Below are 17044 nucleotides of genomic sequence, written 5' to 3'. Positions count from 1 at the left end.
CTCGTAACGGTTGACCATGTACGGAGTATCCATACGGAGTATCTCTAGACTCTGGACTCTGTACCCTATCACGCGGTACTTGGTACCAAGTAAAGGGTTGACGGTGATGTTGGTATCGTTCCTCTCCTCTTCTATCCTAGATTCTCTGCTTCTACCAATCCCTCGTGTCCATCTATCTGTCTTCTTATGACCATGAGTACTCCGTATGAATATGACTGTTGATATGATTATGATTGTCACAATATGATTGTGTGTTTGAATCCTTCGTCTCTCTTTTCCTTGTACAAAGCGGGCCGGTTGCAGATCCGGTTGCACGCTAATCCCATCTGAGACTAGTGTATCACAAGGGACAGATACGAAACCTCGACCTCCAACGGAATCTCAACCTCCAACCTCCAATTCTTCAAACGCAATTCACCCTCATCTCATTTAAATTCAATCCAATTCATTCCACATTTCATTGTTCCATAAAATGCCTCTCAGTCATCGCCCTTCCCCTGACAATTCCATCAAAATTCAGACCAATAATTGCAAAGCACAGTCGCCATCGCCTAATGCCTAATTCTACTGCTACGCCACGCCACGCCACGCCACGCCACGCCACGCCACCTGCAACCCTCCAATGAGTCCATTCGAACCCTCCAGACCCTCGACCTTTAGCCTCTGCTCTTCCCCCCAAATCTCCAGAAACTCTCCGTATGTTCGCCCGCCCATAGTCATACTCGTACCATTATTCATGCTACTACCCGTACCGTCCCTTTTTCGCAACAGGGAAAGAAAAGGAGCCATCCTCCGTACCAATCTGATGTCCTCCCTCTCCTCCACAACTCGAACTTCTTCAATTCAAAGTGGTACGAGAATGACAAGCACATTATAATCCTCCGCCACCATCAACTCACTCTTCAGCTCCAGCTCGCCGACTGTCATCATCATCATCATCAACCGTTTACTACGTACTTCTTTCCATCCAGTATACGGAGTATTGCCTCCATATCTCAAACCTCCGTAGTCAATGCACCATGATGGTAGTGGTGCTGTTGTACGAGCCCATGAATCGTACCATTCTTCCCCCACATCCAGACTGCCGCCCCCCTCGGGAGATCGCTCTCTCCGGGGTCTCGTCCGCTCTCATTGCGTGTCTTTGGCTTCTCTTCTCTCAATCCTTCAATCAACCATCCCGTTCAATCAAATCTACCCATTCCCGCCGCCCCGAATGCGAACCATTCAGCATCAGTGCAAGGGTAGCGAGACGCTGCTCATATCCAGACCAGGCGTGCAGCCTGTCCATAGACGCAACTGATCGGTCTGGTACCTTGGCGTACCTGGCTCAAGCCATTACCAGCTGCACTACAGAAACCTACAGGCAGAGACGCCTGCTATTTTGCCTCCATTGACCTATCACATGATCCGAATCCAGATTGAGCAATTCTTAGATTTCAGCTAGGCTTGGGATCAGCGCGACTGGTTTACCCCTGGGCCACCATTAGGCCCCAGTCTTCAACGTCCAGTCTCCCGTCAAGCACCGGGACGAGGTAATTCTCCTTGTCCTCGTACGTTCCAACTGACAAGACAAACGCAACTCGTACGTCGCCCGTATGGTACCTCTGCACGCCTATCTCCAAAGGTCACCTCCGATCGCTACTCCGACGCCTCTACTCCAAATGATCGACGTGGATCGGCGGTGACCTACAACTGCTATCTTCAATTCTCTCTCTCCCGCGTCTCGACTCTCCCTTGTCTCTCCACATCCCTGCCCAGGCAGTCCATTCACCCACAGCGTCGGTCCCGGCTCAGTCGTCCGGCGCCGATCCCATCTGGGACGCGGTTCCGCGTTGCGTCAATGCTATTGCCCTTGCCTGCACTGTGATGTGATTCGGGCCACTGCTTCTGCTTCCGGCTGCATCCCTTTCTGTAAAGCGCAGTGAAGCTCCATCTGCCATTGCACCTGATTTGTCTGCTGTGCGCATTACTTCCCCACTATAGAATTGGCAATTAACTCACATGTAAGCCATTGCTTGGATGGGATTGTCCATTCGAGCAATCAATCCCTTCTACCGTTGCCGAGTGTCCCGCGCTTGCGCGGTTTTCGTCGCCGCGGTTAACGCTCTCCATGGACGACCATGACAATTCCCAGTCAGCTAGGCTCTAAATTTCGTAAGCAAAATATTCACGTATGCGCTGCAGTGGCGCAATATTGCTCTATGTGTGAAGATTATTACAATTCGATCAAGTGTTCTTTGTCAGAGAGCTCATAGACATGTCAGTGGGGTTGGAATTTGTCACGTGTCGACGTGTAAGCGCGTCATGATAAAAGTTCACTCTCCTTCGCGACGTCACCGTCACCATCACTTGTTCAAAATTATCGTCAAAATAGAAAATTATGTATCCACAGAAGACCATTAGAATATACCAGATCACCATCGATGAAGATGAAAACAGAATACTAAATTCCACAATATCTCTGCCTTTTCCTTGATCACTGTTGAACTCTTACTCTCAATGCCTCACTACCATTCTCACCTTGACGATTGACAGCTCAAGAGCACGCTCACCTTCACTCACCTTCACCTTCACTTCGCCTCTCACTTACCTTCGCACTGACAATTTCGACCTCGTTCCCTTTAAATTCTGTCCTTCTTCTCCCTCTCGATTCTCTTCTCCTTCCCCAAAACAATCCACACTCAACTCCGAACCAGAATCTCCAAAAGAGCAATTCTAACTGTCCACTGCAGAACCAACACCAAGAATATCCTCCAGATGGCTCCCAAGGCATCTGGTTCCACCGCCGAGGGCACTGCAATCTCCGACGCGATCGTCGGCTTCAGTCTCCGCGAGACGAAGCTACTCGCCGCGGCCTTTGTGGCCATGACAGCGCCCGGAAAGGTAAGTCACCCTCCCCTTCTCTCTCCCTTCTGTAGCGACATCAGCTAATTTCTCTCTACCTGCCAGATCAACTATGATCTCATGGCCGAATTGACCGGCAACACGGTCAATTCTCTGCGAAAGATGTTCCCCCCAATCAAGCAGCGGGTCATTGCCGCTCACCCCAGCTTCGGCGTCTTCATGAGCGGCGCTATTTCTGCTGCCGGCATAGATGGCCCCTCCACTCCGGTCAAGGCCAACGGCGGTCGCAAGCGCAAGAATGCCTTCCCCGAGAACGAGGATGCCAATGACGCCGAGGACGGCGACAACGGAACCGCCACTGGACCGGTCAACAAGGGCAAGGGCAAAGCGAAAGCCGCTGCTAGCGATACTGGCGATGTCGCGAAGCGCAGGCCTGGTCGCCCCAGAAAGGCCAAGGTTGAAGCTGAAGCTGGTATGTTTCTATGCCTTCTCTTTCCACTGTGTCTCTCGTCGCGCTAATCCGTCGCAGGTCCCGAGAAGGCCGACGCCAACACTGAGGTCAAGTCAGGTATGTCTTCGTGATAACATGTGCCACGATTCTTCTATTCATTCATCCTCATGCTAATTCGTCATGCAGACACCGAAGACATGATCAAGTTGGAGCCCAAGCCTGGTATGTTCCCCCACTCAATGTCACTCTTCATCATACTAACCCATCTCACAGCATCCATCTTCGGCGGCGATGACTACAATCAGTAGACAGCTTTGCGTCGCTCAAGCGAAGAGAAGAACCGAATGAATATCGCTCGCAAACGTCGAAATCGACATCCTCGTTCCCCGTTCTTACCGCCGGTTCTTTCGCTTGAGATGCACGCTTCTGTCCTGGACCCGGGGGTTTCTCACCCTTGCCTTTCTCTTTTCTTATGTCTGCTGAGGTGGAGTAGTCTAGGGGGACCAGAATCATGTTCTGTCAAGGTTTCGGACCTTGACTCTGATTGACGATATGAACGACCATGAATCGATGACTACGAAAATGAACATCGAACTTCAACAAAACCCTTCCCATCCCCCCGCAACGAGAGGCCTACTGAACGCACTGGACAGTCAGGAACCTCAAAATTAACATAGCGAATGGAAAGTCAAATCAAATCCACACTCTCATTTAAGTTCGCAGTCTTGTCTCGTTCTCTGTCTTCGTACATCACTTCACACGGATGCTAAGAATCTGCACCCTGTGAGAACACCTTCCAATAGACTAGCAGGCAGGACTGTCCACGTCCGTGTTCATGTCGATAACGGTGACCATGGTCTTTATAATGCCTAGACGCTACCTGTTACGATTGTATCAAATACGGCTAACTGTAGTGATGGTGGTCTGTTCAGTCATCTCGGCCTTAGAGATAGGAGTAAAAGAAAAGACACCGAGATGTGTGATTTAGACAACACCTTCGGACAAATATTCAAACCGGACACGCATCTTACTCGTACAAAGATATCTCGCCGCCGTTGTTCGGTTCGGCATCGGAAGAGGTCAGCATCCGCGCCTCCGACCATTCTCTCCCACCTACAACGATCCCGCTAGCCACAACAGGCAAGGTATGAGGCTGACGGAAGCAATTCCGCGATGATGTATAACATTTCCTTACTAAACACAAACAAAAAACAACATCAACCCATCACCGTCCGCACGAGAACGAGCAATTGAGCACTGGATATCACAAATCAACTTTCGAAACCCTCCAGCATCACCCTAGCGAGTTCTCTGAATCCAATTGACGCCCCCCTGATTACCACTTTGTAATCGCCCAAGATGACTGCTGCAGGCAACAAAACCCAACCTCATCCCCGCCCATCATCTCTTCGTGATAATTATCGATTCAAGTCGTTCGCCGTACCATGAGACCGGCAAGAACATCACTTCTCACAATACCTACCACACTACTCCTCTCAGCAGCCAGCACTCTCCGCCTCGCCACAACCACTCGCACAACCTACGACCCCTTCATCAACTTCCCACCTCACCACCAACACCACCATCACCACCTCGCAATGTCTCCCACCCCTCCAAACACAACACCACGCCTCGCGCCCGTGATATCGCTCTCCCACGGCGGCGGCCCCATGCCCCTCCTCAACCACCCCTCCCAACACGCCATCATCACCTCCCTCAGCAAGCGCGTGCCCCAGATCCTCAAACTCAACACCCCCTCGGCCCCGCGCGCCATCATCGTCGTAACAGCCCACTGGTCGTCCCCCACCCCCTCCGTCCTCATAACCTCATCCCCGAACCCGCAACTCTACTACGACTACGGCGGCTTCCCGCCCGAAACCTACAAATACAAACACGACGCCCCGGGTTCCCCCGCCCTCGCATCCGAAATCCAGTCCGTCCTCCTCTCCCACAACATCCCCGCGGAGCTCGACCCCGAACGAGGCTGGGACCACGGCGTCTTCGTCCCCATGAAACTCATCGACCCGTCGGCCTCCGTACCCCTAATCCAACTCAGCGTGCTCGAGTCCGAGGATCCGGCCGCGCACTTCGCGCTGGGCAAGGCGCTCTACTCGCTCCGCGAAAAGGGCGTCGCGATCGTGGGGTCCGGGTTCGCGAGCATGCACAACCTGTCGCTGATGTTCAACTCGCACACGACGTCCTCGCGACGGTTCCGGGACCTCTCGACGGTGTGGGGCGCGAGCATCCACGACGCGGTGTTCGAAGTCGACGAGGCGGAACGGGGCAGGAAGTTCGAAGGGTGGAGGGACTGGGAGGGGAGCTATACGATGCATCCGCGTGGTGGGGCGGACCACTTCATGCCGCTGATTGTGTGCGCGGGTGCGGCGGGCGAGGGCGCCAGGGCGAAGGGGTATAGTGATGAGATGATGGGGATGGAGATTTGGAGTTATTACTGGGAGGACTGAATTTGCGAAGCACACCCCCTCTCTCTCTCTCTCTCTGTCTCTCTCATCTCTCTCTTTTTTTAGATACATACATACAATCCACAGGAAATGAAATATACAATTTTTCGAAACTATTGCGCCTGAAAGTTCCACACTGTCCTCCTGTGTCTAGCTAAGTCCCCACTCACTCACTCACTCCCACTTCCCCTCCCCACTCATCCGTCTATCTGGCTACATACTGCTCGTCCAAACTCGGATTCCAAGAAGCAAAGGGTAAGGGACAATGCTTTTTTTGTTAATCAAAGGGACGAATCTGCCCGGAGGGAGACGAAAAGGGGGTTGGAAAAGTAGGACACAAGGAGATAGTATTTTGTATACACAACGAACTGTTTTACGGGGACACGCGCCGGTGTGAATGCTTTGTTTTGATTTGTGAAAGGGGAAAAGAACAAGAACAGGCGGACGGACAAAAGATGTGTGAATGTGTGTAAGTGCTGGGTTGGAACTGTATTGATTGTTGCTGTTTCTTCATCGTTCACTACAGCATGCTCTCCCTCCTGCGAAGGAGATGGAAAATGGGAAAACAAAAATAGGACAAGACGGTCCCGAGATCCTTGTCTCGAACACGTTGTCCTCACAGACGCACTCGACCTCTCGTCTCTCATCTTAAAAGTCGGAGAAACCAAATATGAAAAAAGCAAAGAAAAAACTCCATCGACCATGCATATGCAAAAGGCAAAACACGTTCTTCCACCACCACTTCCCCCTCTCGCGGCCTCCAATGTGAGACACGCGCATAATCCGCACACAATGCAGCGCAAAATTAATCCAACATCCCCTCTTCCTCAAGTGAAAAAAGAAAAAGAAAAAAAAACACCATCATCTCATAGACCAAGCGATAAACAGCCGTTAGTAAGGAGCGTCAAGAAAAAAAGTAGAACGTAGGCTCGTCAGCATTAACATCTTTGTGTGTAACCTTCCCGCCTGGATTCCATCTCTGGCAGGCCGGGAACTCTCCACTCGCAATCAAGGAAAGACAGACAGGTGCTGGCCGTGTACGACGTAGATAAACATTATTGCTTCCTTCGTTTACGGCGTCATCGGACGTAGGTGATACTAGGTGTACGTGGAGCGTCGGGACCTGCAGATGCTCGGCGTACAGGGGACGTACTGATTAGGCGTGGTGTTTGTGTATGTAAACTATGTCGAGCATGTCGGGGAGGGGCGGCGGAGAGTGCACTCGTATTATTTTGGTAAAGGAACGCGCGAAAGGAAATCGAAAACTGAATCGGCATCGAAGTATGCCGTGTGTAATGGTAAGTATGCTTGGTCGCTCATGTAGCTCATTCAACGCTTGATGGAGTGATGGGATTCGAATCAGAATTGAACAGGTGAATCCAAATGGGATGCTCGCAAATCGAGGCCATTGGAAATGCAGGAAATATAGTCAGTGCATCATCGATCGATCGATCGGGTATATGGGTATCCTGATGTTTGAGTGCAAAGGTCGTGGTCTTGATCGAGCTCGTGTCCGCATCGAGCGATGGGTAGTATCGTATCATGTTAGCAGTGTGGTAAATCGACGCGAGGTTACTGGCGACGGAAGAAGGTTTTGTGGTTCAAGGGTGAGTGGTCGAAAGGGATGGGACCGCGGACCCTGCCACCCCTCGCAATGGGCGTGGTGCCAGTGCAGAAGACGCACACATAAACTGGGGGCATGTTGTGGCCGTTCAACCCTACACAACCCATATGCAGCCACTTTGTGCACGACTCGCACTGGATCATGGGTCGTCCATCGTCCGAGCCGTTGCACAGGCAGCGAGTGCTCTCGCTGGAGAGGCTGCTACGATCAGTGGAGGGGGTGGTGAGGCCAGCGTCGTTCGAGTTAGCAGGCGACGCACTGAAAGAATTCGTATACGGGTCATAGAGCGAGAGCCCATGCGGGCTGGCACTGGCAATGTCGGCCGAAGCCTGTGCCCAACGTTGGTTGTGGGCCTTCAAGGTGTTCTGACTGGAACGTTCTACAAAACATCAGTAAGGGGGCGAGCACAAAACGCCGAAAATCATACCTATCCGCTTCTGTCGGCCCTCCACAACCTTTTTCAGAGCGCCAAGTGCATCCCCAGGAGACTCTGGCATTTGTTGGTCCTCAACCTCATTCGGCTCCCCCAGCGAGGTGGGCAGGTCCATCATGCTGAATCGACGAAAGGGATGGTCTGCAGCCTTCTTGATGGGACGTATCGTCTCGAAGGAGGTCTTGTCGAATATTCCCGAAGAGGGCCGTGCCATCTTAAAGGAGTTGGATCGCTCAAGCCCGCCACTATCGGCACGTGCGTGCTTCGAGGCTCGACGCTGGGGCATGCTGAAGGATGCATTCCGGCTGAGGGTGGCGGGCTCTTCCTGCTCAGAGTCGCTGTCGTCCTCCGCCCAGAGCCCTGGGTACTGCTGCCTCATGTCCTTCTGGGAGCTTCTTCTAGACTCGTGCCCTGAGTCGGTGTCGTCATCAGCGGTGACAGTCTCGGTCCTGGCACGTCCGTCCGCATCGATCACTAGGCGTGTTCGGGGCCGTCGAATCTCGGGTATGGACGTTAATGATGCACCACTCTGGCGCTTCAGGGGAGATGAACGGCGAGGGATGTTGAAAGGAGGGGCAGGACCAGATGTCTTCGACTCCATTGACGACGGCCTGCTTTTCCTGAAACCACTGTCGGTGTTGCTCCGCTGTAGGCCAGGCCGAGGGTCGAATGAGGCAGAGGAGGAAGATGTACTGGTACGAGAGTGCTGACTCTTCGTCTTCTTGGCCAATTCCCTCTCACGCATAGAGTCCCGCACTTGCGTCTCATACGGTTGTCTGTTGTCTTGAGGAATACTGATTGGTGGCGGAATGGTACCAAAGGACGTGCTCGGGCCCGGACTGGAGAAGCTGAACAGCATACTAGGGTCTACACTGCCCGATGTTGACAGGAATGAATTGGGTCTAGAGCTCGAGGTGTCCGGGGCGTTGTTGGATGCAAAAGATGCCATCGGGCCTGGTGAGGACAGACCGTGGAGTGCTTGAAATGCCTGAGGGTTCATGTGGTTAGCGGAAACAGGTGTACTGAAGGTCTGCCAGTCTATGTTCGTATCAATTCTCTGAGGCGGTGCAGGGCCGAATGGGTCAGATCCCATGTGGTGGTTTTGCATGTCAATGTCCATCTGATTCGAGTCATTCTGGTCCCAGAACAGCCGTGACTGTGGCATCACAGGTGCGGACAGGGGTCCAGTACTGGGGAATTGGATAAGATCGGGGGAGAACTGCAATGGTGGAAATCCCAGCGGCGTCTGGTTGTACATGCCCTCATTGGGATGGACCTGACCCTGTGCCCTATGTATCACAGTTGCCGGAGTGTTGTTGAAGTTATGCCCTGCCTGGTGCTGCCCCTGCTGCTGCTGCATGCCTCCTCTTCTCGACGTGGCGTCCCTGGTTGGGGGCGGCGTCTGCATCTGTGAAGTATCCATGCTGACTGGCCGGGGCCGCAGGGGAGGGTTCTGTCGAAGGGTTGCTTCAGGGTGCTTGGAAGGGTCCGGCGAGGACGACAACCTGCGAGCGGGTTCGACAGGCGGGAGCGGGAGGTTGTTTGGGACGAAGTGGTTGACATGAAATTCGGGATCTTCTGGGGTGCGGGGCTTCTGGTTGCTATAGGAGCTCGAGGGACGGTCTATTGGGGTGGTGAAGGTGAAGGACGGGGTCTGTGCAGGGGTCTGCTGCCCATTGACCCTCGGGGTTGACCAGGCGTCGAGGAAGTGTGATTGAGGCGGAGGATGGGCCTCAGCTTTTGGTGTTTTGAAGGTCGAGTCCGGGAACGTCACCGATTTTGGTGTGGATGAGGGACTGGGAAGATGCCAATCCGTTGATCTGGTAGACGAGGTACTAGTTAGCCTTTTGAGGTCATCGGAGAATTTGGTAGCGGACGAGAAAGGAAAGGAATCGTGCAGGAAGTGGTGAGGTAAGACAACGGACTCTAGAAATTGCATTGTGTGGTTATGGGGCCATGTTGAAAACGAAAGAGAAGACGGAGAACGAGGAAGAAAAAAAAATTGTGCTGATGCTCGGTGAGGGAACGGCAGGACGGCGTTTTGATAACGAGCGTTGTGGGGAAAGCGAAGCAATTGAAGGTAATAAGTAGTAAGGTAGGTTTGGTTGGTAGGAAGGTCGGTGCTTTGGAGCTTCAGGATCGAGAATGGGTGACCGTGCAGTGTTGCCTGTCTTCTGCCTGCACTAGTTGGGGGTAGAACCAACTTGATTTGACAGGTTGAGACTGTGTGAATAGGCAGTCGAGGTCATCGGTGATCCCATTGCCTCCTGGACGAGCTGGTAATTCGGAGCATTGAAGTCCAGCATCGTCATATCCGCCGTATTGTGTAGAGAAAGTGTGTGGTGGTTGACCCACAGGTACAAGTACTTGTAGGTGGAGAGATACCTAGCTCCCGTCCCCTGTTCACCACCCAAACTCATGGAAAGAGAAGAGACGAAATTATCCTACCCATATATATGCTGATCCAGACTCATAGCAGACCAAGTGAGACAGTATCTCCTCCTTCAAGACCATGTAGAGTTATGTGGAATTATTTAGAGCGATAGACGGCGAGGACGGGCGGTGGTGTAGTGTGTGGTCGCGGGAGGTATACGGGGCGGGTGGAGAGGGTTGAGTTTGGCCGAGGTGTCGTCGAAGGATGCAGGTGACGGTGGTTGAGACCTGAGATGGGAGAGGATTAGGACATGAGGGCAATGAAGCAATGAAGACAATGAAGAAAAAAAGATACGGTAATACAAGACAGTGACAGTGACAGTGTAGGAGTGAAGGAGGATGAGGAGAGAGAAGAGGTAGGGGGGAGGTTGCGTCTGTGAGACCTCGTGGCTGCAGGTACAGAGAAGGGAAGGGAAGGAAGGAACCACCAAGGAGCAGCAAGGCCGGATTCGGTTGGAGAGACGATGACAACGACATCGACAACCACAATCGATGATGATGATTATGATTGTCAATTGTTAACTCTTCCACTGACTCTCTCAACCTTCATCCAACCATTCATTGCAATACATCATCTTGTGTTCAACAACTTCCACTCCCTACCTACCCATACTGAACCATATTGTGCCATCGTATGTACTGTCTGTACTGCGCTGCACTACCTACGCAGTACAGTAGTGCTGCAGTCCATGCAGGAACACACGAGCCAATGCATGTTGACAACCGAAGCTAGGGCAAGGGCATGGGCAAGGGCGAAATCAAGGAAAAGAGAACGGGGTGCGTACGAGTGTGTGTAATAATGATTATTATTATAATCGATATAGCGAGCAAGAGGACGAAGGAGCGATTGACTGAGTGAGTGTGTATAGTGAGCGAGCGAGCGAGCGAGTACAACAGTAGCAAGGGCTAACTGTTGAATAGAGAGACGAGAAAAGACAGTAGAGAAGAAGACGGTTGAAGACGAATATCGACGATGTCGAAGCTGTTGACGACAACGACGACCTCGACCTGTACTTCTTCTACTCTACTCTCCCAACTCTGGACTCCCCACTACGCTGCACTCCACTCCACTGCACTACTACGCCTCTCCACTCGTTGGTCGTTCGTTGGCCGTCCCGTTGCGGTGACGATTTATTGGTTGAGCGTCCGCGGGCCAACCCAGACGAGCAATGGAATGCTTGCTTGCCTGATGTCGGTGTCGGTGTCGGTGTCAGTGTCGTAGTCGTCGTTGGCGAACGAGCAGATGCAAGCTTGGGATTACAAGAATAACTAGTGGACCGCGCCAACTCCTGAAGCGGGCAAGGGCCGATCACATTCAGGTACGGCGCCGCACCGGGCTGATGGCATTACTCTTGTCGCGGGGATGTCGAGATTGATGGATGGGATGGGCTGTCATAATCATTGTACTTATTGACAGGGCACGTCGTCGGCACAGGGAAACACAGGCAGACGGCCAGGCAAACGTGGTCTCTTTTTTGCCAGCGACCGACAGAGCCAGTCAGCTTTGTTCTTCAGGCGAGGCCCGAACCAGCACCCAGTAGGTCAGTCAGGTCAGGTTGAACCTTGAGGACGAACGATTGGGAAGACTAGATGGGGGCTAGCCATAGGGGATAGGATGAGATAGGATGGGGCATGCTATGATATGGATAGCTATGCCGCCTATCTACGGCACGGAAGCACGACGAAGGGGTATACCATATGGATTAGGTATGAGGGAAGACGAGAGTTGGACAAATGAAAGATTGGATGGATGATGATGATTAGACTATGGTGGCTTCTGGCTTCTGGGCTGATGGGAAAAGATTAAAAGGTGCTTTTGGTGGTGGCGGATGTCGATGGAGTCCCTGTGAATGGCGCAAATCTCTCCCCCTCATGCCCGCACTAGGCACCTCGAAACATCCATTCACATCCCCCATACATACAATCTACAATCCCATCCCTACAAGGTACCCCATACTATCAGTCTATCACCAACCACATGTACCAGTACTCGTACGGAGTTACAATCTCCTACCTATCTCACAAGAACCAGATCATCCATCTTGCACCATTATCCCACTTCATCTCCCATCCCGTACAGCCCACCAAACCACATGTACCGGTACCCCCTCCAGCCAGCCAGCCCTCTAGCCCGTCCCGCACTCCTCCGCCTCAATCGTACCTAGGCCCGTCTTACCCGTCTCCGTCACCAACCATCAGCAGTAGCATATACTCTTCAGCTGCCAGATCCTCCTGTGGTGATTGATTCCCCACAAGCGATCGTTCAATGGTTTGTTGGTAAGTTCAATGAATGGTTCGGCTGGTCCGTTGGCTTTCCCGTATTGTGCAATGCTGGGTAAAGGGGCTCTTTCGCTCGCCCATCCAGCCAACCGAACGATTGAACAATTGGATGAACGACCAACGAACCATTCACACCCGTAGATACTTGTACAGTTACCTTCTCGCCCTCTCCCCTCTCCCTTCGCATAACCATTCGCATTCACAATCAGAAATTACAATGAAAATCAATCCCCAATCCCCCAACCCAGGTCCCCGGCAAATCCAATGCGAGGTGCAGGCGAATAGGAAAATAGCTTGCCTTACCTTTTTTTCTGCTCCCCTTGCCCTGCGCTTCGCTTGTAGATTTGTGCCTTTGCCTTGCAGGTGCCAGCTCATCAACGCAACGATCAAGGGTCTAAGGGGGTTTATCCTTTTTTATTTTCCGTCTCCTTTTGGGGGGGGAAGAGAACATGGGAGGCTTATAGAATAATGAATTCTGTATTGATGTACTCCGTAGACGCGCACGATTATAAGGCGGTTTTTGATGTCTGTTCTGAGATGGATAGATCTACTAGGGGATGGTGAGGTACTGCGATGGCGAAGAAGAGAAAGTATGGGAGTAATGGCCAATGAAAGTTTTGCCTTCCAGGGAGCATTCTATTCATTCAATTTAGATGACTATTTTATAGATTGTATTGGCCAGTTGCGGGCGTTAAGAATAACTGTCGCTATGCTTATCCACTCTTGTCTTTTTTTGTTGAATCAGGAGGTGGACATGTACTCTGTACAATATCGACACTCCAATCACTTAAGTATAGAGGCGCTGGTAGATGATTGATTCGAAAGCAAGTACAGTAAACTATCGTTCCAGATTGAATTGATGCTTTTCGATTTACACAAGATTATTCACTTCGTACTTTCCTAGATGTATTGCATTCGCTACATAGGTTGCTTGGGAGCATCAATCAACTACAATTCCGCCATACAACACACCATATTTCCATAACATCTCTGTCAATTGCTTCTTCATTCAAGCATCATTTGGACACTTAATCAATTAATTCAATGCTCAATCAACTCCCCAAACCTCGACAGATGCGTAGAGACGAGGGATCACCACGACTGGTGGATCTCGCAAGATCCGCCTCTCGCCAACTCACTAAGTAGCTACCCAGTTCGATGCAGTTCACCCAAACCGCCTAGCTCAAACCGCCTAAACAGCTCAACGCCTGGGGGGAAATTGATCAAAAGCGACAAATAGAACCCGAGAAAAGACGTTTGGCCTAAAAATAAGATTTCCTCGCTATCGTTTTATCGATTGAAAAAGCGCGCGAGCGAACGACTTGACGAACGCGTGGTGGAAAAAACGGCGGCGGGGTTAGTATGTAGACGGACGCAACGCCACGGCAGTAGTTCTCTGCCGCGCTCGTGGGAAGAGTTGAGAGAGGGTAGGGAGAGAGGGAGATTCGATTTGTACCTGGCGGGCCTGGTTGTCATATTCTCATCCTTTTTCAACCGTAGTTGGATAGGTAGCTGAGCTGGCAATTGCTGATTCCATTCGCGCGAGAGGGCCAAAAGGGGGCGGCTGTCGGTCGGTCACCGCACACGACTTCAACGGTCGTGCATTGCACATGATCAATGTATACACGTATGTACTTTTACACAGGAGATGTTAACGAGCACGAGACAACCTAGAAAGTTCTCTAAGGTACTGCAGATGCCAACTTTCCTAGTGCGGGGACCGGTATAATGTATATTCATCAGACTCGTAGCGTCTTCATACAGCTACAATGATCCATTTAGCTAGGTATGAAGTCCATAATGGTAAAGTCTCTAGCCAGCCAGCCAGCTAGGCAGAGAGACTATTATCTCCTTGTACTGCCCATTCGAAGCCAGGGACGATGACGAAGTCCGTTGCGTGTACTTTTCGTCTCTTCAACGATACACTCACATAAATCATCATCAGAATAACCCCAACAAGACCACACGAAAATACACACAACGCACCATCCTCCCCTCTCCATAACACCCGATCAATCCAATCCAATACAATCCACTCGCCCCCTCAGCACACCTTAACGATGGCAGATATAAACTTTCGTATCTCACAGAAGCGAGGTGGAAATCCGGTACGCTTGCGAGGGTACTATGCAAGGTACACGCCTCAGCGAGCGCAACCGCAATTGCACTACAGCGAAATCGGATTTACTGTGGCTTTTGGGGGTTAACCCTGCGTGCTCTTGATGTACTGTGATTTTGTGTGCATGTATGTATGTAGGTACAGGTGTAGTGTAATGTGGTGTGGGAATTGTGTCATTGGTAGGCTGATTCCTTCATCCTTAAGCACTATGGGTATACAGTCACAGCAGGTGGGTAGCTAGGTATTCTTTACACATCATCGTCCCTAGATACATGTATTCATAGAGGCAAAATCGAAGTATGTAAAAGGATCCGTCGACCGAGTTGGTTTGTGTATCTGCACTCGAAGCTTGGTTCCTGCCAGGTATTCATCTAACGACACCCTCTCCTCTGGCAAAACTAAATAAAAAGAAACAGACACTCCACACTTATCAAATTAAAATATCCCTTATTCAATCGCCCACATCTTATGCAAAAAGAACAAATAAAAATACTAAACAAGGAACAATTATAGGTTTAGTAAATAAAATTCAAGACTGATGGTTGGTATAATAGTACACTTAGAGGTTGAGGGGATAGAAATATATATTTACACAACGAACGGCGGGTTACCAAAAGGGAAACCCAAGTTGCATGTCCTCGGTACATTGCAAAAACGATCGTCTGTTGATTGGAAATAGGCGGCAAGAGTAATGGGGAGATGGTTGTAAACACACTCACGTCTTTCGGCTTGGAATTCTAATGGTTGCGTAGGGCGAATATGTGTGACACTTTCAACAGTATAGGTAGGTGGACATATATCGCCAGATTGATGATGTATTCGTATATGCTATATAAAAATCCTCGCGAGCTTTTACCGTCAATGCGAGGACGATACTTTGATTTCATTTTCAGCCTCCAATATAAGAAAGCCCCCTGCTCGATCCTATGCAATACAAGTCCCATTCAGTTCAAAAGGACCACTAGTCGAGCGAGTAGACTAAGTAAAAGGAAAGGAAATAAAGGAAATTAAATAATCCACCGACCATGCATGCAATGAAGCCCTCGTAAATGGGAGACACAAACGCGTGGGAAGAATGGAAAAGAAAGGAGAAGAGGAAAAGAAGTTGGACAAAATGGTATTTACATAATAAGTAAGTTGGTTCAAGAAGAACAAAATGGAATAGAAAATAGAGACTAAACAATAAGAGAAAGGTAGAGATGATTCATGGAGAGCATGACTTCGTTCGTTCCCAAGGAGGCGTTTACACACCCGGCCTGGGGTCCTGCTGATAGGACATGTCCGATACGTCGGACATGGTTTCTCTAGCTCTTCGCGGGGCGCGGCCTGAGATCTGGCTTATCGCGTCGTCGTCCGAGTCTGAGTCCGGGTCTGCGAAGGGGGATCTCGAGGAGCCGGTCTGGGAGGGGAATGCGTCGAGTAGGTTGGTGCGGGAGTGATCTGCTATCGGCGGAAGCTGAGGTGGGAATGGAGGAGGCGGTGGGTTTCGTGATTGTGAACGAAGGCTCGAGTCTCGGGATAGAGCTGCTATGCTGCGTGGTCGGTATGGTGGTGGTGGTTCGTCATTAATGCTGTTGTTGTCTGCGAAGGGGTTGCCGAGACCAGTGCGGTCGTTCAGCCCGGGAGGAGGATAAGGTGGATGGTCATTGTTCACAGATACCACGTCTGACGTGTCGATACCCGTGAAGTATGCTCCATTCGAGCCCGGTACGATGGGTCCGAGAATCACGGGTGGTGGCTGGCCTGGTGGCCCAGAGTAGGGAGGCTGGGCTGAGGGTTGAGGGAACTGTGGTGATGTTGAAGGAGGAGGCGGCGGAACGTGGTAATGGGCCGCTATGTGTGAAGGCCGACCACTGTACTTCATCTGATCCACCTGTGCTTGCGCATGTGCAATGGCCTGTCGCTTGTTGCGTCTACGCTTGCGGAGCACAATGAAGGCCAAGATGGCAATGCCGGCCAGCACAAGTAAAGGAACGGCGACGCCCATGGCCATGACCATTCCCTTATGGTGGACCTTCTTCTCCCCCTCAACGACGGGTGCACCTGTTGAGGTTGACGCGCTTTCGCTAGCCGTCGACAGGGCATTGCCTTCAGAGATGGGAGTCAGCGATTTTGAGTGGCCATACTCAGGCTGAGGGGTGATTTGACTGCTCGATGATGTCGTCGTCGTTACCCATGGAGGAGGTCCATGGGGTCGAACCCATGGAGGTACGGAGGGACGCTCTGTAGGAGCAGCCCAGGGCGGGTTTGTGTATGGCATAGTATAGTCGTCAGAACTGATGGTTTCGGTCTCGTAGGGATCCTCTGGGTCTTCGTCGCCTGTATACCAAACTTGAATGAACTCTATCTCTTCAATTTCATCGTCGCTCGAGTCTGGCTGAGCGAGGGGAGAGGCCAT

The 17044-nt window shown here is 51.2% G+C and overlaps 6 protein-coding genes across 6 annotated transcripts; 3 read left to right on the top strand and 3 right to left on the bottom strand.

Annotated features, from left to right (window-relative positions):
• The first annotated feature begins 904 nt into the window (after positions 1-904).
• Positions 905-1592, top strand: BU24DRAFT_89519 (uncharacterized protein). The gene has a single exon (XM_033534764.1). It carries the CDS (start codon positions 1020-1022, stop codon positions 1392-1394), a length of 375 nt encoding a protein of 124 aa, XP_033377333.1. The 5' UTR covers positions 905-1019; the 3' UTR covers positions 1395-1592.
• A 997-nt stretch (positions 1593-2589) lies between these two features.
• On the top strand, positions 2590-3915 carry BU24DRAFT_89514 (uncharacterized protein). The gene is made up of 5 exons (XM_033534763.1): positions 2590-2883; positions 2950-3316; positions 3374-3412; positions 3482-3517; positions 3569-3915. The coding sequence occupies exons 1-5, from the start codon at positions 2758-2760 to the stop codon at positions 3601-3603; spliced, it is 603 nt and encodes a 200-aa protein (XP_033377332.1). The 5' UTR covers positions 2590-2757; the 3' UTR covers positions 3604-3915.
• A 603-nt stretch (positions 3916-4518) lies between these two features.
• BU24DRAFT_428960 (LigB-domain-containing protein) lies at positions 4519-6250 on the top strand. Its single transcript, XM_033529608.1, has one exon. It carries the CDS (start codon positions 4741-4743, stop codon positions 5758-5760), a length of 1020 nt encoding a protein of 339 aa, XP_033377331.1. The 5' UTR covers positions 4519-4740; the 3' UTR covers positions 5761-6250.
• Positions 6251-7329: 1079 nt separating this feature from the next.
• BU24DRAFT_468396 (uncharacterized protein) lies at positions 7330-9753 on the bottom strand (the record flags this gene model as incomplete). Its single annotated transcript, XM_033532521.1, has 2 exons — positions 7330-7760; positions 7809-9753. 2 exons carry the CDS (start codon positions 9751-9753, stop codon positions 7330-7332), a joined length of 2376 nt encoding a protein of 791 aa, XP_033377330.1.
• A 406-nt stretch (positions 9754-10159) lies between these two features.
• Positions 10160-11035, bottom strand: BU24DRAFT_428959 (uncharacterized protein). The gene has a single exon (XM_033529607.1). It carries the CDS (start codon positions 10722-10724, stop codon positions 10335-10337), a length of 390 nt encoding a protein of 129 aa, XP_033377329.1. The 5' UTR covers positions 10725-11035; the 3' UTR covers positions 10160-10334.
• A 4854-nt stretch (positions 11036-15889) lies between these two features.
• BU24DRAFT_415348 (uncharacterized protein) lies at positions 15890-17044 on the bottom strand (the record flags this gene model as incomplete). Its single annotated transcript, XM_033526287.1, has 1 exon — positions 15890-17044. One exon carries the CDS (start codon positions 17042-17044, stop codon positions 15890-15892), a length of 1155 nt encoding a protein of 384 aa, XP_033377328.1.

Source organism: Aaosphaeria arxii (assembly GCF_010015735.1).
Source record: "Aaosphaeria arxii CBS 175.79 unplaced genomic scaffold BU24scaffold_15, whole genome shotgun sequence".
NCBI classification, from domain to species: Eukaryota; Fungi; Ascomycota; class Dothideomycetes; order Pleosporales; genus Aaosphaeria; species Aaosphaeria arxii.
This window is presented reverse-complemented; position numbering and strand designations above follow the sequence as displayed.